Below are 27079 nucleotides of genomic sequence, written 5' to 3'. Positions count from 1 at the left end.
AACTAATTCTCCTGATTCCATACAGCAGAATTTGTATGCAAGAGCAATCTCATTCTGTTGAATGTATAATCGACAGTATATAGCCTATATTTATACTCCCATTATCTATTATATACTTTAACTAGATTCAGGATCTATATTACAATACTATATAGAATATACTAGAACAACAACCAGGATTGCCAACTCCAAGCATTAAACAACCAGAGTCATGACATTTTCACAAGATAATTTGGGGCTCTTTTTATTTGCCTTCTGGCATTTAAGCCTTTTGTGTCCATTTTGTAGCTCACTCTCCAACCATGAGGCCTAGAAACGTTTTAAGTCAGAGTCTCATGTGATAACATGACTCAGAGCCCCGGGCTTTACGACCAACATCACAAGATTCATGAGAAAATTGTGAGACCTAGCAACACTTGAGCCTACAATTTTTACTTTATCTGAACAGCTATGTGAACTGCTGTGGTATCTCAGGTCCACAGTATACTCATTACAAACTCTCTGTATGTGTATTTAAACAAAGTAAGTTTGTTAAATATTTGAGATCCAATTGTACTTTCCCTGAACATGACAATTCCCATTGACTCCAAAGCTAGTAGGATAAGGCAAAAAAAGCCCCTAAGACAAAAGGAAATTTAAATATTCAAAAAACAGACTCTCTTAAATTAACATTAAAGAATCAGACTGAAATTAGCACAAGAGTTAAAGCTGAAATAGCATGTGAACATTGAAAGGATGTTTTCATTTTATTTGTGCTTTTAGATCTCATTGGAACTTCAAACCAGTCCTATGGCATGCCAACAAATAATTCAAGGAAGGGACATAGTCAATCAAGCACTTACACTATTAAACCACAATAGGTATAAGTGGCGGCATACAGGGAACTAAGCAAGGTTTGCTCCCCTGCAGCTTTCCTCGGGCCCCAGTTCAGGAAAGCGTCTCTATTCAGGATAGCGCTTAAGGCCACAAAGTTAATGAGTCTTAAGCACAGGTTGGAAGTTATAGATATGCTTAAGTGCTTTTCCTGAATCAGGGCCTCTTGTGGTACTTAGAGTGAGTGTGAAGTACCCATTTTAAAGCTTTAGAGAAGCAGTTTCACTCCTTTAGGAGAGATGCAAGTAGCCAAAATTATGAGCTATATTCTCCTTGTCTTATACATTTCCAATAACTCTACTGTAGTCGAGAGACATTATTTCAGGTTTACACCAATGTAAGAGCCAAATGTGGCTCACTGTAATGGCATACCGATATGTACGTTGCATGAGCTAAGATGCTCTCTCTTTGATCTGTTTGCTGAAATATTATAGGATTTGTCTGACGTTTTGATGATTTAGAGTGGCTTATGGCCTTTACATACAGCACATCATTAAAAGCATATTTTTGACTTTTATCTCAGTTTTGGTGTGGAGAAGAATTTCTGATTTTGAAACTAAAAATAGGCCATTTGAAATTATCACTATGTACACTGCAGGGTGTCATATTCTTTTTGATATAAGAGAATCACTTCCTTACATGCTTTCCTGGCATGCCATTGTCCCTGGAGGTTCAAATGCTTAAGATAACTATCCATAAATGTAAGTGACTGAGTGCTAGGGGCAGGATGTTCTCACTCGAAGGGCCTCACTTCTGGAATTCACTTCCATCTCTAGTGTGCACAAATTTGTTTAATTTGTGCAAAAATCTATTTCTTTTCCCAGGCTTTTGCATGAGTGCCTGAAAAGGGGCAATGATAATCTTCAACTGCGGAGACTGGTCAACAGTTAGGGGAAAAACTGTATAGTTTAAAGAATATTTGCCAATGTCCAAAGTTAAAACAAGTTAAAATATAATGGGAGTTAAGTCAAGGAGAGAGTACGGCAATATTCACTAGGGTTTTGGACCATGGCAGGGAGAATGGGGGAGCAGGAGAGAGCTAAAGTTAAAATGTACTAAAACCTCAGTCCCATTTGCAAAAGTGATTTAAGCATTTAGGAGCTTAATGCCATGTCTACACTACCACTTATGTTGGCAAAATGTTGCTCAGGGGTGTGAAGAAAACACCCTCCCCCGAACAACAAAGGCATAAGTGGTAATGTGCACCGCATATGCAGTAGCAGCTCCTTAGAACACTCTGATCTAGCTCAAAGAGCTCTAACAAACTGCTAGCACACATCAGCAGGGTGCACGCAGACAGTTAAACCCCAGCAGGCTAATGTGGGGTAGATTCACACCCCAGCTTGTCATGGTCTAATTGCTCCTGTAGACAAGCCCTCATACTTAAGTACCCAAGTCATTTCTGAAAATGGGGATGTTAGTGCCTTGAAAGCTATACCCCAAGCGATACACATATATTACAAAGAGGTTAACACAGTACAAAAAAAAATTAGATAATGAAAACTTACCACCCAGATTGGGCACTTTAAGATTTAAATATTGCCAGTCACATAACCAGTCACTCTTGCGTTATACTCACTACATTTTCTTATCTTATGATATTGCCATAAAAATATACTCCAAATGAAATTAAGCCACAAAACTCCCTGTTTGATGCACTACAGTTTTATATAATACAGAAGATCAAACAACATCCTCAGGCCACATGATAGCGTACCTTATTATCTATAACATCCAGGCACAAAAGGATAGGTGTTTCAGTCTTAAATCTGAATTATCTTGCTTTTGTAGTTTAAATTAGCCCACTCACATTACTCTCACATATATATTGTGTGTATGTGTTAGTATCACATTTATACACTGATTAATTCCGGGCAATGGACACTCAAGCTTTTATAGACTATTGTGGCTCACGTGATATTTTGAGGAAGCGGATTACAACTATATTCATTATGTTCTGCATAGCCCTGCCTATCAATCTATCTTGCAACAAAGAAGAGTTGGGGGAAAAAATTAGTATAAAAGCAACAGCACTGCTGAATTTCGCAGTTTTTCATACCAAATTAGTACACAGACAAATACAAATGTAATCAGATCAAAGTAACTATTTGGCTATTGGGAAAAAAAAGATGATGCATGAGGCTAAGTGTAACTGCTTGTTACCATAACTTGCTGCATGACAACTGGCCTTAAAATAAGTCAGATATTCAGGTTTTAAAAGGTTAATCTCTTTCTCTATTTTGCTTGGGACAAGAAGCCTGGGTTAGTGCATTGGGATTACCTGCTTTTCTGAACAGTTTTATAACACACACCCTGACATCTCCAATACCTGCAGGAAAAGAAAGTCAGGGCCCCAGGACTGAAGCTGGATGTGTGTCAGTGGACACTCTGCCCACAATGAGCCCCCAAAACTTCAGTTTTGCCCAAGACAGCAAGCGAGAAAAAATGAACTAACAACATGACAGGAGAGAGAGAGAGCGCGTTCATGGGCAACCCCATGGCCTATTGAGAGGCAGCATGGTTCAATTGATAAGGCACTGGACTTGGATTCAGGAGACCTAGATTTTATTCCCAGATCTGCCACTGAGCTGCTGTGTGACTTTGGGCAAGTCACTTCACCTCTTTGTGCTGCTGTTTCTCCTTCCAACCTTTGTCTGTTAAGACTATAAGCTGTATGGGGCAGGAAATGCATCTACATGCTTCCTAGAAGAATAGAGCCCTGATCACCATCAGAGCCTCTACATGCTACTGAAAAGCAAGTAATGAGGATATTGATTAAGTATGTGACTTGGTTTCTTCACTCAACTTTATCCTAAACCATAATGAACATAAAATCAAGCTAGGGTGAGAGGTGCGGACAGGGCTGGTGCAAGGAAGTTTCGCACCCTAGGCGAAACGTCCACCTTGCACCCCCCACCCAGCTAACCCCCCGCTCCACGGCAGCTAACTCAGCCCCCGACCCGGGGAGCATCCCCCCCGTAGCAGCTACCCCCCCCACCGCGACAGGCTAAACCCACCCTCCTCCCTGCCCTCCACGCTGCAGGCTAAACGCCACCCAGGGAAGACTATCCTCGTCCCCTTGCCACGGCAGCTAACTCTGCCTGGGGAGACTTTCCCCCTCTCCCTCCCCCCCCGCCACAGCAGCTAACCTTGCCTGGGTAGCCCGCCCCAGCTCACCTCGGCACCGCCTCCTCCACTGAGCACGCCAGCGCTGCTCTAATTCTCCTCCCCACCCAGGCTTGCGGCGCTGATTGGAGGAGACTTAGAGCTGGGCTGTGTGCTCAGCGGAGGAGGTAGAGTGGATGTGAGCTGGGGCAGGGAGTTGTTCCCCTGTGCGCCCCCTCCCGTTACTGAGGTAGCCCTCCCCATGCACCCCCCCACCCAGCTCACCTCCACTCCACCTCCTCGCCTGAGGGCACTTTTAGGCGCCCCCCACCACTAGGCGCCCTAGGCGGCCGCCTAGTTTGCCTAAATGGTTGCACCGGCTCTGGGTGTGGAAGACATGGGTCCTATCTAACTCCCACTGAAGTCAACAGGATTTCAACAGAAATTGAGCTGGGCCCTGGAATTAGTTCTATGAAGATACTCAGATACTGCTGTAATGGGGGCCATACAGGTACCTGGCTAGCTAGATATCCATTATGAAGGAAAGCTGAGCAACAGCGAGATCTATAAATACAGGTAAGGCAAGAGAAACGAAATTCCAGTGAAACAAGTAATCAAGGTGAGACTGTTCTGAGTACATTACGGACGATAATAAAAATATTCCCCCTTGAGTTTGTTGCTGTTTTAAAGAAAATAGGAAACAAGCAAGATTTCATTGTGAAGCATTTCAAGACAATGTCATCTAAAGAATAATGTAGATTGAAAGTGAGTGGGATCTCTTTATCTTCTTCTTCTTCTTCAGAATTCTGCATATGAAGTTTTGCATATCAAAACAAGATTCTTTTTTTATTTTTTATTGATTAGCCCTCTGCATTTGATTGGCACTGTACCTTTGGGAGTACAGCTTTTTTTCATTTATATTTTTTAAATAATTCCATCCCCTATTCCATGATCCACAATGAAAATGTAGAGGTGGCTTTTAATTCTATACCTTTATGTGTCCTTTTAGGAAGCTTTTCCCATAAGGGCAGGAAATTGAGTTTCATCATATGGTGTGTTCATCATTCTCCCCGGTTCTCCAAACCATGAATGCTCAGGGGTGTGGGCCCTACACCTCAAACAGCATAATCCAACTGCTCTCAGGACACTGGCAGAGACCTTGTTTCTATGCACAGTTTCCTCTCCCCATGACTTCTGGAACATGGCTTCTGCAGGAGCTGCCACTCTTCAGGTTCACACAGCAGGGAGTCAGGAGCAGACTTGGGGGATGTTAATGGTACATGAAATCCAAATGGAAATCCACAAAAGCCATTAAGGGACTATGCAGTGGAGAGCTCACTGAATCCAACAGTGAAGGGAGAGTACAGTCTCCTCCTGTTAACCAGGCAGTAACATCTTAGGGGTGATGTGTGATTATGCTCCCTACTGATTGAGTCAAGCCTTGTGTCTGCATTACACACTAGTGCAGGGTTTGGAAAATTCACCACACACCCTAATAGCTGGACTGAACCTACCAGCCTGAGGTTGATATTAAGGCATTGAGGAATGCAAGCAGCAAAGTTTTTATAAGAAACACTCTTCCCTGTCACCTCCAGCTGTTGAAAAGCAAGGGAGTAGGGAGCTGAGATTTCTGCTATGGTGTTTTCCCTGGACCCATCATGGTGTCTCCATCTTTTGTATTAGCCTTTGAACAGAAGGTGTCAGATAAGTTTGCAGCTTCCCAACCCTCATTTGCTAGATGGGAGCAGACACTTTATCTATTCAGCCCACTCCAGAACCTCCTGGTTACTCTCTGAGGAAGAGATTTCCACTACTCTACTCACCTTCCAGCCCCTTTTACAAAATTCAACCTCCTCCTAAATATCTTCAGAACCTGCCATTCTTGCTGCTCATACACTTCCCAAAGTCACAGGCAGCAACAGCACAATACCAACAAATTTTGACAGATTTTCTGATGCTTGGAGCCTTAGGAGTAGCAGCAGTGAAACTGACTAACTTTGTTTATTGACTCTGCTGCTGATTGGCAAGTCTATGAGTAGCTTGAGAGTCACTGGCGCTGCCAGTCTGCAGACTTGGGAAGACAGTACATTTGGAAGGTTATTTTCAAAACCGTAAGAGGAAAAAAAAGTTGAAGTAAAATCAAGAATGCTCAAATTATGCCGTAGTTGATGACTAAATTCTCACACTTGGCAAGGAAAACTTCCCACTTATCACTGTTGAGTGGATTTTTCAAGCCTTGCTCTAATGAAATCTAGAATTTGCTGTAGCCTTTATGACAGTAGTATGATGTAGTGAGAGTGTTTACTTGACTAGGTTTGGCTTCTCAAAGCACATTAATATATTTCTGTACTCTGAGAACTACACTAGCTGCCTAGTAAATCTTGTATTATAGAAGGTGGCTTTGGAGACCTTTAAATGGATGCTTGAACTTGATCCCGTCTACTTCACAGATCTCTTTCTCTATCAGCTGCCTAGCCAGGCCCTGAGGTCCTGTTCTACTTGTCTTTTGTGAGCATCTGCTTTTAAACTCAAATTGTTTGGAAGCTGTTTTCGCTTGTTCTGCCTTTGAGTCTGAATTCACTACCTCAGGAGAATGGCCAAGTTTGTTCCTCCATATTTTTTATAAACAATCTTCAAATCATATCTGTTTTCTTTGCTGTGTACATATATATATACATATATATATATATATATACAGAAGAACATATGGGAGAAAGAGAAGACTCATAACACCAGTGCAAAGTGGCTGCAGGACCTGAGAACAGAGCACAGCAATCTCCCAGAACAGAAACCAGTCACCATCACAGTAGAAGACATCCAGTACAGCGGTCAAAAAAACTGAAGAGCTGGACAGCACCTGGACGCAGACATGATCCAACACCTACTGGCTAAACAAAACAGCAGTTGCATGAACGTCCTACAGCAGCACATGATGAACGCAGCTGCTTGCAGCAGGCCTCCACCCAACCTGGCTACACAGCAGAAGGACAAAGTGCTGAATCATGAGAAAGACCCCTGCTAGGGACAGACACGGCCAACTACCGGCCAATAACCTGCCTCCCCACAACATGGAAAGTCTTATCAGGCATCATAGTGCCAAGCTACAGGACCACATGGGCCAGTACATGAACAGCTCAGAAGGGCATTGGGAACACACCAGAGGCTCAACACCAGTTGCTCATAGATAGAGCATGGTCGCCAAGACTCAAGGTCATACGCACCAATCTGAGCACAGCCTGTGATGACTATAGGAAAGCCTATTGACTCAATGCCGCACACAGTGGATCTGCGAATGTCTTGGCGCTATACAAAGTCAACAGGACACTAAGGACCTTCCTCAGAACTCAATGGGACTATGGAAGACAACACACTAGAAGTCAACTCAAGGCAACTTGCACAAGTGCCATCAAGTGCGGCATATACCAAGGTGATGCACTGTCCCCGCTGCTGTTCTGCATAGGCTTAAACCCCCTCAGCCAGTAATCACAAGGACTGGATACGGGTACAGGTTCAGGAGTGGAACTACCATCAGCCACCTCCTCTACATGATGACATCAAGCTGTATGCTAAGAATGAACGAGACACCCTCGATCTCGCTAATCACCTGACGCGATCTACAGTGAGGAATCGGGATGTCATTCGGACTGGAGAAGTGGGCCGGATGGTAGTGAAGAGAGGGAAGGTAGTCAAGACTGATGGGGTGGAACTAACCACGGCCACATAGCAGACATACAGACCAGCTACAAGTACCTTGGCACCCGCAGGCCAATGGAAACCACGATGAGGAAGCAAGGAAGACAGCAACATCCAAGTATCACCCAAGGATAAGACAGGTCTGAGGCCAGCTCAGTGGAAGAACAAGATCCACGCCATCAACGGATACGCCCTGCTGGTCATCAAGATACCCTGCGGTATAGTGAGCTGGCCAAGCAGGACATGGAGGCTGCCGATGTGGAAAACCGGAAGCTCTCTCACAATGCACGGAGGTTCCACCTCCCAAGTCCAACACCCAGAGACTGTATACCAGCCGGAAGAGGCGGGCGGGGCTTGGTGAGCGTCAAGGCACTATCCTGGATGAAACCCGGAACATCCAGGAGTACATCCGTAAGATGGCCCCCAAAGATGACTGCTGAGAGAATGCCTGAGGCAGCAGCAGACATGGGAGGAAGACCAAGCAGAAAGAAGTGCCATGGCGAAGACAAGACCCTTCATGATGTACCATCGACAGATAGCTGAGTGTGTCTGACATTGGGAAATCCTACCAGTGGCTGAAAGGCTGGACTAAAAGACAGCACTGAGGCACTATCATAGCAGTCACGAACAGGCACTGAGCACCAGATCCTTGAAGCAGGGGTCTACCACACTAGAGAGACCCAATGGTGCAGACTGTGCAGAGAGGCCTTCAGAGACAGTCCAACACATAGTGGCAGGATGTAGATGCAGGCAGGAACGCATACACTGAACGCACAACCAAGTGGCTGGCATTGTGTACAGGAACATCTGCACAGCGTATGGGCTAGACCCTCCAGACCAGATGGGAGATTCCGCAGAAGTTGTGAGAATAGCAGGGCTAAGTTGTGGGACTGCCGATCCAGACGGACACGGCACGTACGGCCAATCAACCAGACATCGTGGTAAAGACAAGGAGCAGAAGAACACGTGTGATAGATATAGCAGTGCCAGTGACAGAACATTCAGGAAGAAGGAATATGAGAAGCTGAGAAGTACCAGGGCCTGAAGAGGAACTAGAAGAGATGGAAAGTGAAGCCAAAGTGGTCCCAGTGGTGGTAGGAGCCCTCGGGGCTGTGACTCCTAAGCTGGGTGAGTGCGTCCAACAGATCCAGGAACAACATCAGAGCTCTCTGTCCAGAAGAGGCAATGCTAGGAACAGCTAAGATACTGCGCAAACCCTCAACTCCCAGGCCTTCTGTGAGAGGACCCGAGGTTGAGGAAGACCACATACCAACCCATAGGGGTGAGAGGGGAAGTTTTTTTTTTTTTACATACAGTAATTTGATTTAACTCTGCATCTGAAAAATCACTTACAGATCATTTGTGTGAAAAGCCCAACTTAAATATAAATTGTAGGTACTGATATACGGTATGAATCAGAAATCCTTCTTTTCTATGTGCTTTTGAAGACTTCATCCCCATTCTGCAGCCAGCTGTAAAAAGACTCTGCCAAGACAGAAATATATAGGCAAAATTTTCAGAAGTGACTAGAGATTTTGAGGTTTCAGTTTTTTTTGGATGCCCACCATGAGACACCTTAAAAGGGGCCTGACTTCTAGAAAATACCTACTATCTGAAAGACAGGCCACTTTATAAGGTACCTCAAGCTGGCTATGCAAAAATGGAGGCGCCCAAAAATTAGTAGTCACTTTCTAAAACCATGATCATTAGTCAATAAACATAATTCCTTTCCTATACTTTTAAATAAAATTTTAGCTGACTGAAAGTGAAATTAAATTACACTTTAAAAATTCAGATTTTTTTTTGTCTTCCAGAAGTTGGGGCAACAGAAGAAGTAAACTTAGACAACAATAAAAAAATGCCAATTTACTTGTAATATGGCAACCAATGGTTGAGAAAAAAAATTAATTCACGGTAAGTTAACCCAACCATTTAACGTCCATGGCTCAGTTGGCTTTCTGCAGTTGTACAATACATTTCAGACGATATGAGGCAATAACGTGCCAATGGCATGGTTAGTCTTATCTACTGTGTGTAGGGTTTAAAAGGGTTTTACATAAGCATCTCTGGGTGAAAAGAAGTGTAGGAATCTGATTCCATTTCTCTTACTCCTGATTTACATCAGTGTAAGTTCACTGAACTAAATATAGAACTGGTGTGGGAGGAGAATCAAAACCTGTAAGAGCAAAGTATTATTATTAAAATTATCTAGGGTGAAGCCCTGGCCCTGTTGAAATCAATGGCAGGGGGACACCTCTGGCTTACTTTTTGCCTTAGGTGACATTGTCTTGTTTTGTATTTCACATGGAACAGACAACATAATTAGACTGGTGAGTCACAGAGAGCTGGCTGGTCCTATAATTTATCAGACGGTTTATGAGGAGGTGAGCTAACATCATAGGATGTTAGCTCACCTCCTCATAAACCACCCGATAAATTACACAAGTAACAGCTAAATCCCATCAAATAACATTCCAGCAATCATGAATGCAGCCTGGTTGGTCAATGAAACAATCTCACTATTAAGTTGTGATCTACATCATGTAAGGTTTGGAGGGTCCCTGTAACAGGGCAGCTACCTCCACAGCACCCACTCATGACTAGAGGTCACTCTTCAAGGCCCCTTAAGAACTGCACATCACCCATCCAAAGGCACAAAAGAATCCCCTCCTGGGGTCCAATTGATTTAGTCCTGACACAGTCTGGCCCCTCCAGGCCCCAGCCCCCCATTCAATCTCTCTCTTCTCTAAGATAAGAAGTCCCCAGCCCTCCTTCTCGGAGCTGGGTGCCAGTACAGTCATCACTCCTGGGCTTTACCAGGCTGGAGCTCAGCTTTACACCCCTGGTGCCAGGGCCTTCTTCATTCTCTGCCACAGTTTCCTAGGCATCTTCAGCTTCCGCTGCCCTTTGTAGGGGAATCAGCTCTCTTCCATGAGGCCCCATCAAGGTGGCTCAACACAAGTGGCTCCTTCAGAAACAGGGCTGGCTGATCCTAGGCCACCAGCCCTTAAGGGGCAAGCCATCCTGTTACAGTCCCTGTACTAGAACAATTCTGTAAGGTTTCCAACGCCATAGGGGACTGTTTTAGGGAGAGGTTCTGACTAACCCCGATGTGACTATGCAGGGGACTAGAGGAGAGCAACGTTTTCTCTCCTTGCACGGTCACATTAGGCCTATCCAAATATTTGTTCTGTGTGCTGAGGTGGGTGGCAGTGGGGTGGGAATACAGGGGTTTTGCATCCTATGCTTTCCTAGGGACAAAGCCATGGCCCCACTCTCCTATGCACCAGCCACCGAGACTGTGTTAGGACTAGTCACAATTTGGTCAAGTAATGATCCCTGTGTGATGTTACTGACATGAACTGGAACCGTATACATCATTGTTGCGACCAAGGTCCTGTAGCGGCACCAAATCTTGTATAAAGGATCAAATAAGGTGTGTAAGATAAGGTTATGGTTTGCTGGTTATGATTATGATATCTTTACATGTGTATCATTTTTGCAGTTAAAAGTTATGAATATTGGCTCTATACTGTCTGTATTTCAAACTTGTGCTATGCTTCTGGGTGACACCCCAGACAATTTGCCTAGCCTCCTTGATGGACCATTAACGAACATCAGCTATACAACTGACCCATTGAAAGAAGGAAGATATACCTTGTGACTCAGCAAGGTATGCAGAGACATGCATATGGACAGAACTCTAAGGTTTTTTCTTGCCAGGTGCCCAAATGCTTGTCTTTGGAATAAAGAAAGAGGGCCCCCATGACAAGAGACTATAAAAGGGAAGCTGCCTCATCTCCATCTTGTCTTCAGTCCTGCTTCTTACCACTGGAGGACTTTGCTACAAACGGAAGCTCTAAACAAATGACTGATGACCCATCCCAGCTGTGGATGTACTCCAGAGACTTAATTTGAATCTGCAGCTTATTCCATCATTGCTACAAGCCTGAACCAAGAACTTTGCCATTACTGTATGTAATTGATTCCATTTAACCAATTCTAGCTCTCATCTGTATCTTTTTCCTTTTATGAATAAACCTTTAGATTGTAGATTCTAAAGGACTGGCAATAGCAATCTGACTTGTATATTGATCTGGGTCTGGGACTTGGTCCTTTGGGATTTAGAGAACCTTCTTCTTTTACTGGGGTACTGGTTTTCATAACTATTGATCCTCATAATGAGTGGCACTGGTGGTGTTACTGGGAAACTGGAGCATCTAAGGGAATTGTTTTGTGTGACTTGTGGTTAGCCAGTGGGGTAAAACCAAAGTCTTCTCTGTTTGGCTGTTTTGGTTTGCCTTGGTGTGCACAGAAACCTTGGCCTTTGGCAGTATCTACCCTGCTTTAAGCAATTTGTCCTGAATTGGCACTCTCAGCTGGGTCATGCCAGAACCAGCATTATTACACCCTGCCCTACCACAGCCAGGGTGCTTGGGAGGCACTGTCCTTCTCTCTTTAGGGATGTTTACACTGCAATTTAAGGTGGGACTGCAGAACACCTGGACTAGCTTTGATCTAGCTCGCGCAAGGAATAATAGCAGCGAAGCCATGACAGCCTGGGCTAGTCTCTCGAGTATCTATCCAGAGTCCTGGGCAGGTTTGCACAGCCCATGCTGATTTGCATGTTGCACTGGCTTCACTGTTATCGTTATTTGAGCTATTCAGATCAAAGCTAACTTGAGTACATCCATGTGTGTTGCAGTCACACCTCTGTTTGTAGCATAGACATCCCCTTGGGCACAATGTGTCCCAGAGCCTCTTTTGCAGCTATGCCCTGTCTCTTGCTCAGGAGGACTGTGTACAAGATCTATGATCTAACTCAAAAATGTTTAACTAACAAATCACCACACACCATTTTTTTAAACAAAATCTAAACTAAAGGCCTAAAATATTTAACACTGTCCCTGTAAGTAGTTAGAGTCTGGCGGTTTGTTGTGTTTTCTTTTAAAGCCACATCATCATTTTCCTAGCAATGACATTTCTGCTTCATAACTACTACAAGAATGCTCTCTAGTACTGCAAATTATTGGGTTTGAATCCTCCAGGGAGAAGACTGACAACATAAGGGGTTTCGTTCATGTTTTAAAAACAGGAGAAATATTATTTTAAACTTAAAATAAATGAGTGTGCTAGAAACAGCAGATGGAGATAGAGCACCTAGTATAACTCATAAATAATACAGAATCCTCTCAGAAGTAATATAGTTGCTGAATTTCCCTAGAAAACGGCAGGTCTTTATGAGGTTTCAGCTTGACTAAAATGCAAAATGTCACTTCAGAAAAACCTAAATGAAAGACAATACACAGCGTTACACCAAAACCGCAAAGCACATCCTCTTACACTACAGAAAGGGAAAGACCTTGTGTGTCTTGATAGGCAGAGTAATATTAAAAGAGGACTCTTACCTCCATCCCCAGATCCTGAGCCTGCATCTGAAGAGAAAACACAATGAAATTTATATTTAGATGTGACAATATGACCTATGAATCTGTAAAGCAACACTGCCCAGTTAAATGTATCAGAGTGTATCTTATGTTTAATGTCATCCCTGGGTAAATTACAGAGATCTCATCTTTACATGGTTCGCTCAAGCCATCTTTCTGATGTCTGAATTTTCTTTTTAAAAGTCTCCATAAAAGAAAAACCCAAGCACAGGAGTGCTGTAATGTTCTCCTACATCTGTTTCATTTGCTGAGCCTGACAAACCAGCTTCTTCAAAAGCTTTGTGATTAACAGTTTTGCAAAGTTACTTTACTGTGCAATTTCATTCCCCCCTTACACATGCCATATTTAAATAAAAAAAAAGAAAAAACTTTAATTCAGTGTTGGAACATATAAAAATGAATGTTACATACAGTCATAACAATCACAGAGCTTTATAGATGTAAGAATATCAGAAATGTTTAATGACAAACACTGAGTCAGTATTCTTACCATAAACTGAATGCCTATGCAGTAAATAAAGGAAATATTTATAATGAATACCTAGCAAGGAAGCAAAACCTTTTTATAAAATTGCTAATCTTTCCTTCCTCTCTCCCACACACACATTTTCAGAGTAACATCGAACATTGTCAGTTAAAATAATTAGTTTAAGTCTTTAAAGAAAAGGTCAGAATTACAGACTCTCCTAATGGTTACTTGCTTATTAAACCAAGTGCTTTGTCTTTAAATCCTTCAACTTAACCTGAAGAAATTTAGATGGACTGTTTATGTTTCCAGCTTTAGGAAGAGCAGCTACAAAAAATTATCAAGCAAAGAACTTCATTGAGAAGCATTCTTAACAAATCAATGTGTAAAAATGCACACAAATGGAGAAATGTCTGGCTAAAAGAAAATCTGAATTCTGTCTCCATTTTCAGCAGTTTAATATAATAAAGGCATTGATGAAAGCAAAAGAGAAAGTTACATTATCAAGAGCTTCTTTTTACCGGAGAGCTCAACTCGCAAGCACTGCTCAGTGTCAAAGGCAGTTAGAAAGACAAACGAAGAGATTGCAAAGGCAAGATTGTGATTCTGTTTGTATATCACGAGTTGAATCCCAATTTATTTACAGTCAGATCTTGTTAATCTAAGTCAGTTTGTAAACTCCATCATTATTCAGATAAAAAAAAAATCTTCAGATTAACAAGACTTTTTTTTTTGCCACAGTAGTGGGTTACCAATTAAATCTTGCAGCTTGCTAAACAAAGAGATGAGCCAAGTTACTCAATTATGTTGGTTTTTTAGCTGGCTGAATTTTGAAACTGGGGTCTTTTTCATAGTATGATCATAAACATCAGGGGCAATGAGTGGTTGGAATAGGGAATAAAATATGATGGTGCTCTACTACCTAGCATCCTTTGCAAATACATATTCCTAATCTGATTCTCCAACCTACTCCCCACTACACACCCTCTCCAGGCCAGCTGCTTGGTGAGAGGAAGGTCTCTTCAATCTCACACCACTACTGGCTTCTGGAAAGCACAGGCTCCCCACTCCCTCCCCTGCCTGACAGCTGGGAAGAGATGAACACTAGCCTTTCTCCCCTTTATGTACTCCATGCTTTTCCCAGCTGTTTGGAGGAAAGAAGCTCCATGTTTTTCTTTTCTCCTTCCACACACTCATAGCCAGACTTCACCTAGCCATCCTCAAGGGGTTTCTTTCTCTCAATCCTCCCTTTCTCACCAGATGTTCTTATTGACATTCCCTCCACTGTAGGATGGGATTGCACTGGTCCCTCTTACGCCACCCTTTGGGGGGGAATCCAGCTGATTCCAAACCAGCTGGTTTAGCTCTCTCCTCTCAGCATGATGAAATAGGGGTACTCTTGTGATTGACATTCTGCTCTCTACCTACATCCACTGAGAGATCCAGTAACTCCCCAGCAGCCCCAAGAAAAGCAAAGAGCACTCTCAGACAAGGCCCGATTGAAAGCCCCACAAAGCAAATTGAAAGATTTCCATTGACTTGAGTGGGCTTTAGATTAGGTCCATAATTGATAGAAGCCTTGTCTTTGTGAGGAGGGAAAAGAGACCAAATGCTCAAGACTTCAGAAATCCCAGGGTTTTTTTTCCTCGCTGAGCACCTCTAGCATCAGAGAGGATGTCTGCAAAGTGTCTACTACAAATAATGGGAGAGTTTAAGAAATGATGCAGCAAGGAAGTGGAATTGTTCTATTAAATTTTTGATGAAAAAAGCCCAGTATCTGTCTTAAAAGAAACTCTTCTGGAAAAACAGACTTTGCCTGCCTGAACTCCAGATAATACCAATTTGTAGACAAAGAACACTACAGAATGTGCTTTTCCCCTTGAAAAATCTTAGGTAGCAAAATCTCAGACAAAGCATAGTTTACAGGAAGAAATTTTATTTTCTCTTAGGTGCAAGAAACACAGATTGTTACAGTGCATAGAAAGTTTTCCTTACACACTCTTTATTGACTCTTCTAGCCTAACCTGAAAAATTCTGCTTTATGTTTAAAGAATTCCCTCAAGGAACAAAGGCTTGATCCTTCTTTTCTTTTCAAGTTAACTTCATTGCCCACCTCCAATGAGTACAGAATACAAAAGGAAAACATTGACAACTCCAGTATAGAGCAAGTCAGTTTTCATGTCAGATTGTGCTCATTCACCTTTCTGTATGTTACATATAGGAGAGCTACAAATATTTCACAGTGCCCAGATTCAAAGAAAGGTTCCATGAGAAATAACATTCAATGAATTCTTCCAAGAAATACAGAGAAGGCCATTGCACAATCTCACTAATTTAACTTAAAGTTTAAGGACCAAAACCTTAGCCACTATAAATCAGTGTAGTTCCATGGCAATCACTGAAGATATGCTGATTTATAGCATCTGGGGATCTAATCCTAAACATATAAGAAAAAGTCTATGGGAAAGTTACCATATGCTGTAACACTCATAGGCTCTCCCTTCCAGATTACAGAGTGCCATTGACACAAGCAAAGTGTTCTAGGTTAACTTAATCCCTATGTCCAGTTACATGTATTCACACTATATATCTGTATACAATGCACACCACATGGCAGAATGCAAAATAAATATTAAAACAAAAATGGTATTCTATGCCCTGCTCCTCAAAATCATGTCAAGAATCTTTTTAAAAAAGGAATGGATGACAGTGGCTGCTTAAGGTCTATATGGTAAATTATTCATCTGGAGTTAATATGCCAGGAATCCAAAGAGACCTTATCATGATATGCAAGCTATTTTATCTGGTTTCAAACCAAGTTATCAATATAGTCTACGAACTGAGTATTATACATACCAGTTGCACATGATCCTTCTGACATCACAAGTATTTCACTCTGCTGCTTGCAGGCAGCCTGTCTCAAGTAGCATTCATTCTGATAGGTATCGCCATTGGAGCCACACACCGGTACATAGTCGTTGTTACACTAATGAATGCAGAAAAAGAAAGAATGTAATTAGTAACAACCATCAAATGGTACCTTGCCAAGTCATACCTCCATCCCCCAGTCAAAAAATAAAACACCACAAAAACAACAGGAGCTTAGGAACTGCCTGATCCTTGCTCATTCTTTTCAAATCTATCATTATTAGTAGGACTACAGGAAAAAAACGGAAGGGATATTAAACGGTCATGCTCCAGGGCAAAACTCAACCTCTAACTGACAGGTGTGAGTAAGAAACTTCCCATATGGGCTAGTTATTCCATAACTGTCCATTATGGGCTTTCATATATATTTAAAGTAATTGGTGCTGGCTATTCAGAGACAGAATGCTAGACAAGATGTACTTCTGGTCTTATCTGGTATTGCAATGCATGCATTCTCACTCCCATTGGAGGATAATAGGCATGCACACTCTCTTTCTTAATTAGAACTGATTGGAAAACAGGATGGATTGTTTTGTGAAAATTTTCACCAAAGATGTGTCCCCTTTTTAAATTAAAAATGTTGAAATTTTTCAACAAGTTCTTGTTGCAGCATTTGCTAGAGTTCACAGCTCTCCATTTCATGGTGAGGGCATCAGGGCCAGAATTACAAGGCATGTAAAGAACAGAGAGATTAAATAATATACACTCTATCAGCTCAGCTGAAACTTCTGCTCAGTCTTGTCAACTATCAGCTTTATTTTCCTCCACCACAAAAAGAACAAGTTCTTTTCCCCCCGCTTGTTCATTTTAATAAAAATAATTCCATTTTATAATGGAAATTAGGCAACCTACAGGGTGTAGTTATCATAAGATAATCACACTCTGAGGTATTAGAGATACTTGGATGTGCCCTGTACCTGATAATTATGCCAGGGATGTGATTATCTCATGATTACTATACTCCTGATATGCCTCATTGTTTAATTATAACAAAAGTAATAATCAAGATTATTATTTACAAAAGATCACCTCTGTTTAAAAACCACATAAAAATTAAAAAGTCATACTATCAATTTAGCTGTCTTATGCTGAGTGTCTTATGTTGTGCTAATATACGTGATATCCAGTATGAAATTGATGTCAATATGAATTTGAAATCTGCCCAGATACGAATGGCTACAGAAATGATTAACACATGCGTGAGCTGAATTAATTGCTGGCCTCCACACAGGATATAGCCAGGAAATTATTCAGACTTTGTCAGAGTGACATTTTGGTTGGTCCAAGATGAGTGACATTTTCCCTATGTATTATATTTTCTTAAATCTCTCAGGCCTGCTATGCCACCTTCTTTTTCATACACATACCAGCAAGGGCTTTATTCTCCTAGCCCACAGCTCATCAATTCTAAGATTTTAAACGATTAAAATGTGCCTGTTTGCCATTTTGAGGAATACATTCTAAATCTGACCTATGTCAAAGCCAGAAGTGCTAGATTTCACCCAGAAGCTAAACAGTGATTTGGACAGAGCTGAAGAGTGGTTTGGAATAGCTTACACAAACAACTGGATTTTTTTTTTAAAAGCATGAAGGACCAAGTCTTAGTTGCCTTACACATAAAGTTCCATGGACACTATTGTGACTATTTATGTGAACAAGACATTCAGGAGTTGGCCCAGAATATTGTAACATTCACCATTACAAGCAGAAACACAGAGTTTGATCCTGCTTCTTATGAAGACAGTTGCAAATTTCCCATTAGTTTCAGTGAGAGAAGGATAAGATTCATAACTGTTATGCCAACTAGCTTCAAAACAATAAGGGCCACATCCCGCTTTCCTTACCTATGTGGGTGACCCCATTACCTCAGCTGTGGCTACTCATGTGCATAAAGTGAGCAGGATTTGGTGTAACAAATGAAAAGGTCAAGGGTGAAATCCTGGATCACTGAAGTCAACGGCAACATTGCCATTGACTATAATGGGGACACGATTTTACCCAAAATTCCGTACATTTAGAAGTACAAAAGGTATTTGAGAAACTACTGCATTCTGTGGAGGATGTTACTGTGTTCTGTTTTTACAATCTTTCTTTCTCTTCCATCTTGGTATTTTCAGGTCTCTTGAATTTTCAAATTGAGAATCAGGCTCACTGGTGGAACTGTGCTTTGTGTAACATACAACAAGCCATATGTCACTGCATATATATAGGTGACACATCCTTTCCTTTTCAAAATGTGTTCCCTGCAGGATGCATTTATGCATCTATTATCCATTCTTTATGCCATCATCCATACAAAATTGTTACACTGACAAAAAGAAAAAAAATTAAAGCTGCTGCACAGCAACAGTGAATGTGGGTATGTGAAGCTTTCAGAAGGTACTAACTATAGTTCTGAGTTCCAGTGACACTGAAGACTGAAAAAAAAATCATATCAGAACTAAAGTGAGGAAGAAAAATTAAAATGGTTATTAGAATATTGTGATTTTAATAATCTGATATCTCATGATCTGTCACAGCTGGATTCTGCTACATTATAACAATGGAAAACTGGCATTCACAGCTTTCCATTGCTATAAAAAGTATTTCTTTCTGGTCCTAGAAGAGGTTAGTGGCATTTTGATTGTCACTATTTCTTCAATCCAGCAGTACATTCTGGGCATTGGCTCAGGACTCAGTACACCAAGTCCTAGGCCTCAGGATGAGTTTCAGTGAGGGCCAGATCATGTCAAAACTCCCATTCGCTGCAACGGTAAAGTTCTTATTATGTAGAATTCTCCCTCTCACATGTGTATTTTTAACATATATTTGCTTAACCGAAGCAAAGAAGAACAATAAGTATTCCTAATTTAGCCATGCACAGGCCCTTGACTACTTTTCATAGCATTTGGAACCTTGTATGCCTATAATCATAGGCATAGGAATATATTGGCTTAGCAGAGTTTATAAAGTTTATTTAGCTCAGAAGCTGACATACTTGTGTAACTCCCGCTCATGTTAGCACTACAAAACTGATTACCATATATACTCATTCATAAGATGAAGTTTCTTAGTAAAAAAGAGAAGCACCAGAGAAGGGGGTCAGCTTATGAAAGGGTATAGAGAGGGAGAGGTGGGACACAGCCCATCCCCCCAACAGGGGACAGAGGAGGGGCAGCCGTAAGGGAAGAGGCAGGGGCAGAGTCTCTCCGCTTCTGGCCACGCTGCTCTTCCCCCAGTGTCCAAAGCAGCTGCAACCCCCCCCACGCCACTCGGCCCGTCAGAACATGCTGCAGCCATGCCGCCTAGCCCAGCCCACTGGAACATGCTGCAGCCGCTCCGCCCGGTCTGGCTCGCTGGAGCAGGGTGTGGCCACACTGCCCAGCCTGCCAGAGCAGCTCCAGCCAGGCCAGAGACATCCTCTCCTGGCCCTCCCTAGATTAAGTGGGAAGGGATGGGATGGGGCGAGTGTGGGGATTGTGGGCTAGGGATGGGGTCATGTGGGGGGTGGTCACAGGGATTACTCCTCTGACCCCCGACTTCTCCCCTCCCCCCCAAAATTTCCCCACCAGTTGCTGTCCCGGCCCATCAGGGTAAGCAGCTGGTGCGCCAGGACACTTTGTTTACTTAGCTTTACCGCCATGCCTACGGACGCTCAAGGTAAACAAACCATCTCGGCCCGCCAGCAGCTTATCCTGACGGCCCAGGAGCCAAAGTTTGCTGACTCCTGAATTATAGGATCAGCTTATGAACGGGTCATAAAAAATTTCCAATTTTACTTATCCATCTTGGGGGGCGGGGGGCGGCTTATAAATGAACCAGCTTATGATCGAATATATACATTCCTACTCTCATAAGCATGATATGATAAATACTGTCACCACACTTCTTATATTTTGAGCATGCAAAGTAATATGAAAATGCATTGCAATAATACAACTCGCAACTCTGTAACTAAGGCCCTGATCCTGAAAACACTTAAGCACATGAGTAACTAACTCATGTGAGGAGCCCCATTGAAGCAAATGAGACTACTCACATAAGAAAAGCTACGTGTGTGCGTAAATGTTTTCAAGATCAGGTTCTAAATGTAGAGAAACAAACTCAGCATCAACTGAAATACCTAAGTACCTATTCAGATATTTTCATGTTGTCACAGAGGAAAAAGTATAGGGGCTAGGGCAGATTTACGCATTCAGGGTCAGTCAGATAAAGGCTCTTCTAATATGCAGAGATTATGAGGTCATAAAAAGAAATGTTGGTTAATTCTAAATCCTTGAGGTTATTACATATAGCTAATAATGAGCTCCAATGAGAAGGAATGATCAATGGCCTGATACATTAATACTCAATGAACACATAGGGCTGTGCTCTAACACAAGAAGAAGTGAACTTCTGTTCTTATTAAAACAGATGTGGAGAGGATACTCTCTGGTGAAATACAAGTCCCGCACCAGGTGAAATCAATGGATGGTCTATATTTTTGCAGTGTTAAAAAAGCAAAAATGAGTCAACTGGGGGGGAAACCCCCAGTCATTTATCTTCTGCCTGGGAGCAGTACCCATTCAAATGACTCAAAGCAGTCTGGTTTTAATTTGCCTTTCAAGCAACAAATGTTTATTTTGTTAAATGCGTTTGGTCGGACACTATCTGAACCAGTGTTATAAAAAACAGATAAAGGGGTGGCCAGACAGAAGTCTTAAATGGCATAAAGGCAACCCTCTTTGCTTTCCAACTGCAGTTAAAACCCCCAGGAAGTACCAGAGAAAACATGAAAAATAGTTGAACTGATGTGCATTCCTCTGTTGATTTGCTCATTGTCACCATAGAGAAATGTGGATGGAAAACAGGCCTGAATTCTGACTAAGCAAACCTCCTAACTTGAGCCATATGGATTTGTGACTGTATTCCATATACCCCACGTATTACTTTGTGTGTTACTCAGTCAACCCATACTGTATTAGAATTCATTTTCTGCTACCATGGTGTACCTTTCCTGCATCCCAAACTGCCCACTGATGCTACATGATGAGCCAAGTTCCTCCCTGCTTTAACTCTATTAAAGTAAGGGATTTTCAGAAGTACAAGGATTACTTTACTCTAACAAACTGACAACATCAGCCACACAAGTTTTTGCATTGTGTGTATAGCATCAGCCATAGGTAGCTTGCATTATGAGCTCATGTTGAAAGATGTGGCCAAAGCCAAAAGAAAGAGCTCTGATTTCATATGGAGCCTGACCCAAAGCCCATTGACGCCAATGGATAGGTTCCCATTGAGTTCAGAGGACTTTCAATGAGATCCACGATTACCTGGTCACTTTACTTTCATCTAATTTAAGATTATAAATATTACCAAGATGATGAAACCTGGCAAGCCCGTATCTTATTTCTCCGGTATATTTCAACTGTCCCCCTTCATATGTTTTTCCAACATCAACATATACATCACTGATCTCCTACATTCTACTGAGGTTTACTATGGCTTCTTTATTCTAAGTCACCAAAGACTGGCATGCTTCCTTGGGAAAACATAGCCTCCATTGTGTCTCCTGTCCTTAGCAAAGTCTTGGTTTGCTCCTCCCGGGCAACTGGTCCATTGCTTTAAACCAACTGCCTGTGCCAGGCTGTGACCAAACACAAGAACATAGTGTTCTCTATGGACATGTATGATCGAAATGTCAGTGGCACAACACAGATATCAGCCCCAGACAACAGTGCAAGTCACAAATCTTGATTGCATTACAGGGTTTCCTCGGGAAAGAAAATGTCTAAACGACTAAACATGTTACAACTGCTAATGTTGCACCACTCAACTCTCTACATTAACATTTATTTTTAAATATGAAATGTTTGACCATATGTAAACTGGAAACGTAATGAATTGGTTAGGGGCTATACATATTATCTCTGTCAATGGAAAAATATAATCATTTAAACACAGTAATTTTAGTAAAATAATTGTTTTACATTTGGTGAGATATTCTTTCATTTTTTAAATTAAGGCATTATTAATTTTGTCTCTTTCCTCCTCAGATATATTTTTCAATCTTTAGAGTAAATAGTCTATCAATGCTCAATAATAAATTAAATCAGTCATTACAGATGAGCACAATACTGAACTCTGCATCATTCAGTATATTCTGCTGTAACAATTTAAATAGTTATTAAAAGTTTTACAATTGAATAAAGCTCTATTAAAACACAAAAAGCCACTGGGGCATAGGTGTATACACAGCATATGCTGGTACAGTCTCAAAGCTCAATAACTTGCAAAAATTTTATCTGGATAATTACACAAAGCACAGCTGTTTTGTGTGTTACGCAAAACACACTAGAAGAAATATTCTATGATTAAACTGTGTGACTTTAAGGATGCCTGAGGTTTAGACTTAGCTGAATGGAGAGGGAAAAGAGAAAGGAGGCGGGTGCGGGGGGGGGGGGGAGAAAATCAACAATAGCCCACTAAAACTATCTAACACCTAAAGGAAGTTTGTGATTTTGGAAATTAGGGGGGAGGCTAAATCTGATAAGTAACCAGAAGCATTGCCATTATGCAGCCTTACTGAAAATACCATATAAGCACATTACAGATCCATTTCTCTAACTAGAACAGAACATTGAATGTATAAAGCATGATCAGTAGCATTAGTAAAATTGGAAAGGATTTAAAATCCTTGTTAAAAAGGCACAGCAACAAAATCACACATGCACAACCTGAAGATGCAGATCCCAAAGGGACATTTATAACTGCAGCATCTGCATTTTCCCAGATAAACTTATGTCTTTTTGACATCAGTTGGCTCTCCTGCCAGTTCTTTATACTTGCTGCCAGGTTTTCCCTCTAACTTCACTGCATATAGAGAAATAAATTGCCAAGTGATAGGTTGTAAAGGGAGATCCCAGATTTGTATTCTCATTAATGAATTAAAGAACGAAACAGCAATCTTCTTACCTTGAACTGACAGACGCAAGTCACACTGTCTCCAATTCTTAAACACTCCCCATCAAATTTACAGGTATTGGTATCACAAAGAAAGAGATCATTTTCTCTGTCATCATAACCTCAAATGTAAACAGAAAAATACTGTCAGCTTCAGTCTGGCAGGATATACAATACAGGGTGATTGCTTTTCTAATTTACACAGCACCATAATCTTGTTGATGAAATAATACAGTCTGGATGTTCTGTCTTTCCTTGTTTTCAGTTATCCACACTTTATGTCCTTATTCCCCACACCTCCACCCTCTTTATTCTACAGTATTAGACTCCAGCTCCTCAAAAACGATCCAGTAACTGGTGTATTATATTTTCTTTGGTTGGTTCAATATTTTCCCATGCAATAGCAGATCTTTGGGTCTAAAGTCCAAACTGGAATTTCTCCAGACAATGCCATAACAAAGCCCCAATACTAAAGATAAACAGGCTGTGCGTTTTCTGTGATGGTCTGTCTGATTCCAATGAAGACTGATCACCTCTAAGTTAACAGGAGGGGTGCCAGGTTCTTCAGAAGCTGCTGAGTGAACCTAGTTCTTTCCCTTCAGTTCTGCAGACAAACAGATCTGGCTGAAGATTTAGCTCATGAATGCCGGTGTGAATTTCAGATTTCACTAGCTGGCATCCCACTCGGACAGTGTGTAGCGAGGCATTAAACAAAACAGCTATATTACATTCCAAATCCATTAAGATTTAATCCCACTGATTTTTTAAATGTTCTTCTAACCACATCACTGAATACTAAAAATAAAAACAGTGAAAATTGCTTCTTGCCAACCTATGATATAGGATACATATATTACCTTGAAGGTTGCTATTTTCTCAGAATCCTATTATAAGGTCTAATTGCAGAAACACCTCAAATATCAGAGGCATAGCCTGCAGACCCAAATATTATACCCACTGTAAAGTCGGACTTTAAGGATGATAAATACTTCGGATCACCCTAATTTGAGTGGGTTGTTTTTTTTTAAATCAGTTGATAGATAAGCATTTGACTTTAACCTATACACAGCACTTGTCTCCCAACCTCCAAAACATACACACACAATGCTGACATATTTAAACATACATCACTTTGTCACTGAAAGAGAGGGAGTAATTCTGCTTCACCAGAAGCCTGCTAATGGGTCTGGAGATCTCTCTCCCTGTCTATATACATATATGAGTGCTTCAAAAAGGACTGAGCGATCAGTTAGAAACAGAAAACCTGAACCCACAGGCATTGACAAACAGTGGTTATATTGAAAATACTGCACAAATGGTAAACACGCTCCACGCAATGCACCGTTATTATTGTATCAAGGGCTATGCTGATCAGACACAAAGCCAGCTCACAGCTGATCTAAAAGGGCAAGAACTCCGGTCCCCAGCCTCTTCCTTATTCAATTAGTACATTTCAAAGCACTGTGCCTGGCAGGCACCTTGCAGCAGGGCTGAAATTGACCAGATACGGAAGAAAAGCCTGTTTTAACAGCAGTCCGCAGGAGAACTCGAGGAAAGAGGCGTTACTTCTTGATCACTTGCGGCTAGCTACGCAGCCCTTTGGTCCTGTGAGTACCCAGTGTGACAGCTGTAAACGGTTCCTCTGCTAACTTCTCTCCAGAAACTATAGGGTTTACAAAGTGAATACAATATAAAGAAAGAAAAGCAAACAAAATCCCATGCCTACAACAAAATCGAAATGCCTGGAAGCGGCGACAAAAAAGGGGTCTTCGCCCAACAGGATTAACCTTCCATATTATCAGGAGTTGCTTTTTCTAGGAAAGGCGACCTAGCACAGACTCTTGCACTTTCTGCAAGAAATTAGCATTTCTCAGACAGCCACAACGCGATTTATTGCATTCTCACTCCTAAAATTGTTTCTCTCTCTCTCTCTCTCACACACACACTGTTCTCACTTCTAATACGCTAAAAAAAAAAAAAACACCCCATGGCATTAATCAGTTTTGCGGGATCACAACATGATAGTGCGTGTCGAGCCTGCAACAAACTCTGGGCACTACACCGCTGAAAGGCAGATGCCATTAAAGTGCAGGGTGGGGAAGTACCGAAACATGCCTGCACTTTCTGCCCGGCTGCCCAGTCACTCCTTTGTAAATGCACACTGGACAGGGAGGGCTCTCGAAGTGCTCTGTAATTTGCAGTCAGGGCCGCGATCTGCAGGTCTGGGGACGAGCCCGCCTTTGGAAAAGGATACAGAAAGGACGGTGGCGGGGGATCTGGCTTGCAGCTTACCGGAGCAGTTCCAGCCGGTAGGCGTTTGGCAGTCACTTAAGGAGGTAGGGAAAGCGGCAAGTTTTACTGGTCGGGCTATGATGAGTAACATCACCGGCAGCAGCAGCCAGCAACAGCAATCGCCAAGTGTCCAGCCGCCGCCGCCGCTGCACTGCCGAGGGGGGGAGGCTTCCCCAAGCACCATGACTTCTTAACTCAACTCGGCGGCGGCAGCAGCAGCCGGGGGCTCCCCGAAGCGGCACGGTCTCGGGGCGACGGGGGGCAGGCGGGCTCCGGGGGGCTGCCTAGCATCCCGGGGGCCCCGGCCAGCGGCAGGTCAGGAAGAGGCAGCCAAGTCCCGGCATGACGCGCCTGAGAGTTTCACAGCGGCGGCGAGCTCCGGCGGCGGCCGGGCAGGAGGGACGAGGCGGCGGCGGCAGCTGCCATGGGCCGGGCGCGGAGGGACCCGTCACACAGTGCGCTCGCAGTCCCAGCGGCGCGCCCCTGTCTCGCGCTTCTGCCGCCCGCATCCCTCTGGCGCGGGGAAGCAGCAGTCCTCATCCCGCCGGGGTCACGCTGGCCGAGGCAGCCCGGCTGATGGAGGGCGGGATGCAGGTCCCGGCAGGGGGGCCGGCGGCGGCGGGCGGAGGGATGCTGCGGCGCGGCGGCTGCCCGGCACCCGGTCGGGAGGCTCCGCGCTGCGCCGCGCAGGATCGGGCTCTGCTCTCAGCCCCCGGCCGCCGCTAAGAATCGGGGGAGCTGAGCCGGGGTGCGCTGGAGCAGCAGCTCCGGACTCCCCGCCGCACCGGGCGCGCCGTGCACGCTTCCCGAAGCGCCTCCGGCGGGACCCGCAGCCGCTGAGAGAGCCGGCGGGCTCCAGACAGGGCAATCCCCATAGAGCTGGCACGTGCGCGGCACGCTCTCCTCCCCCGCCGCCCTCCACGCACAGTCACACACACGCGTGCACACGGCTGCAGTCCCACATGCATGCGGGCTGAGTCGCTTGTGCGCATTGCACGCGTACAGGTACACGCGTGACCCGCGGCAGCTGCGCACATATGATCAGCCCGGGCTCTGGTGAAGTTCCTAGCAACTCCCCCACAGTCCTTGAGCTGTTCGCCTGTGGATGGGTTGGAGTGGGGGTGGGGAATGGAAGGTCGGCTTTAAAGGGGACAAACAGCCCGGACTAACGGTTAAAAGGGTGAAGAGGAGGCGACCCGAGGAAAAGGAGACATCCCCGGCCCTGCCCAGAAGGCAGCAGCACGCACCAGATCTCGGCGCATGCAGCGACAGCAGCATCCCGGCGGAGCTGCTGAAGGAAAACGCACGATCACGGTGGTATGCAGAGCTCTGGGAAACTGTGACACTGCGCGGG

At 43.2% G+C, this 27079-nt stretch overlaps 1 protein-coding gene across 1 annotated transcript in view; it reads right to left on the bottom strand.

Moving 5' to 3' along the window:
• Positions 1 to 26105, bottom strand: part of TMEFF2 (transmembrane protein with EGF like and two follistatin like domains 2) — a 177346-nt gene extending 151241 nt beyond the window's left edge. Inside the window, exons 1-4 of the mRNA XM_032763326.2 lie at positions 25726 to 26105; positions 23446 to 23555; positions 16441 to 16570; positions 13080 to 13106 (exon numbers count right to left, since the gene is read on the bottom strand). Coding sequence (XP_032619217.1) covers positions 13080 to 13106; positions 16441 to 16570; positions 23446 to 23555; positions 25726 to 25909 — 451 coding nt within the window. The 5' untranslated portion in view covers positions 25910 to 26105. The remainder of the gene's footprint in view (positions 1 to 13079; positions 13107 to 16440; positions 16571 to 23445; positions 23556 to 25725) is intronic.
• Between the last annotated feature and the right edge of the window lie 974 nt (positions 26106 to 27079).

This window comes from Chelonoidis abingdonii, chromosome 10, assembly GCF_003597395.2.
Source record: "Chelonoidis abingdonii isolate Lonesome George chromosome 10, CheloAbing_2.0, whole genome shotgun sequence".
NCBI lineage: Eukaryota > Metazoa > Chordata > Testudines > Testudinidae > Chelonoidis > Chelonoidis abingdonii.
The sequence above is the reverse complement of the archived record's forward strand: the minus strand, read 5'-3'. Positions and strand labels throughout refer to the sequence as shown.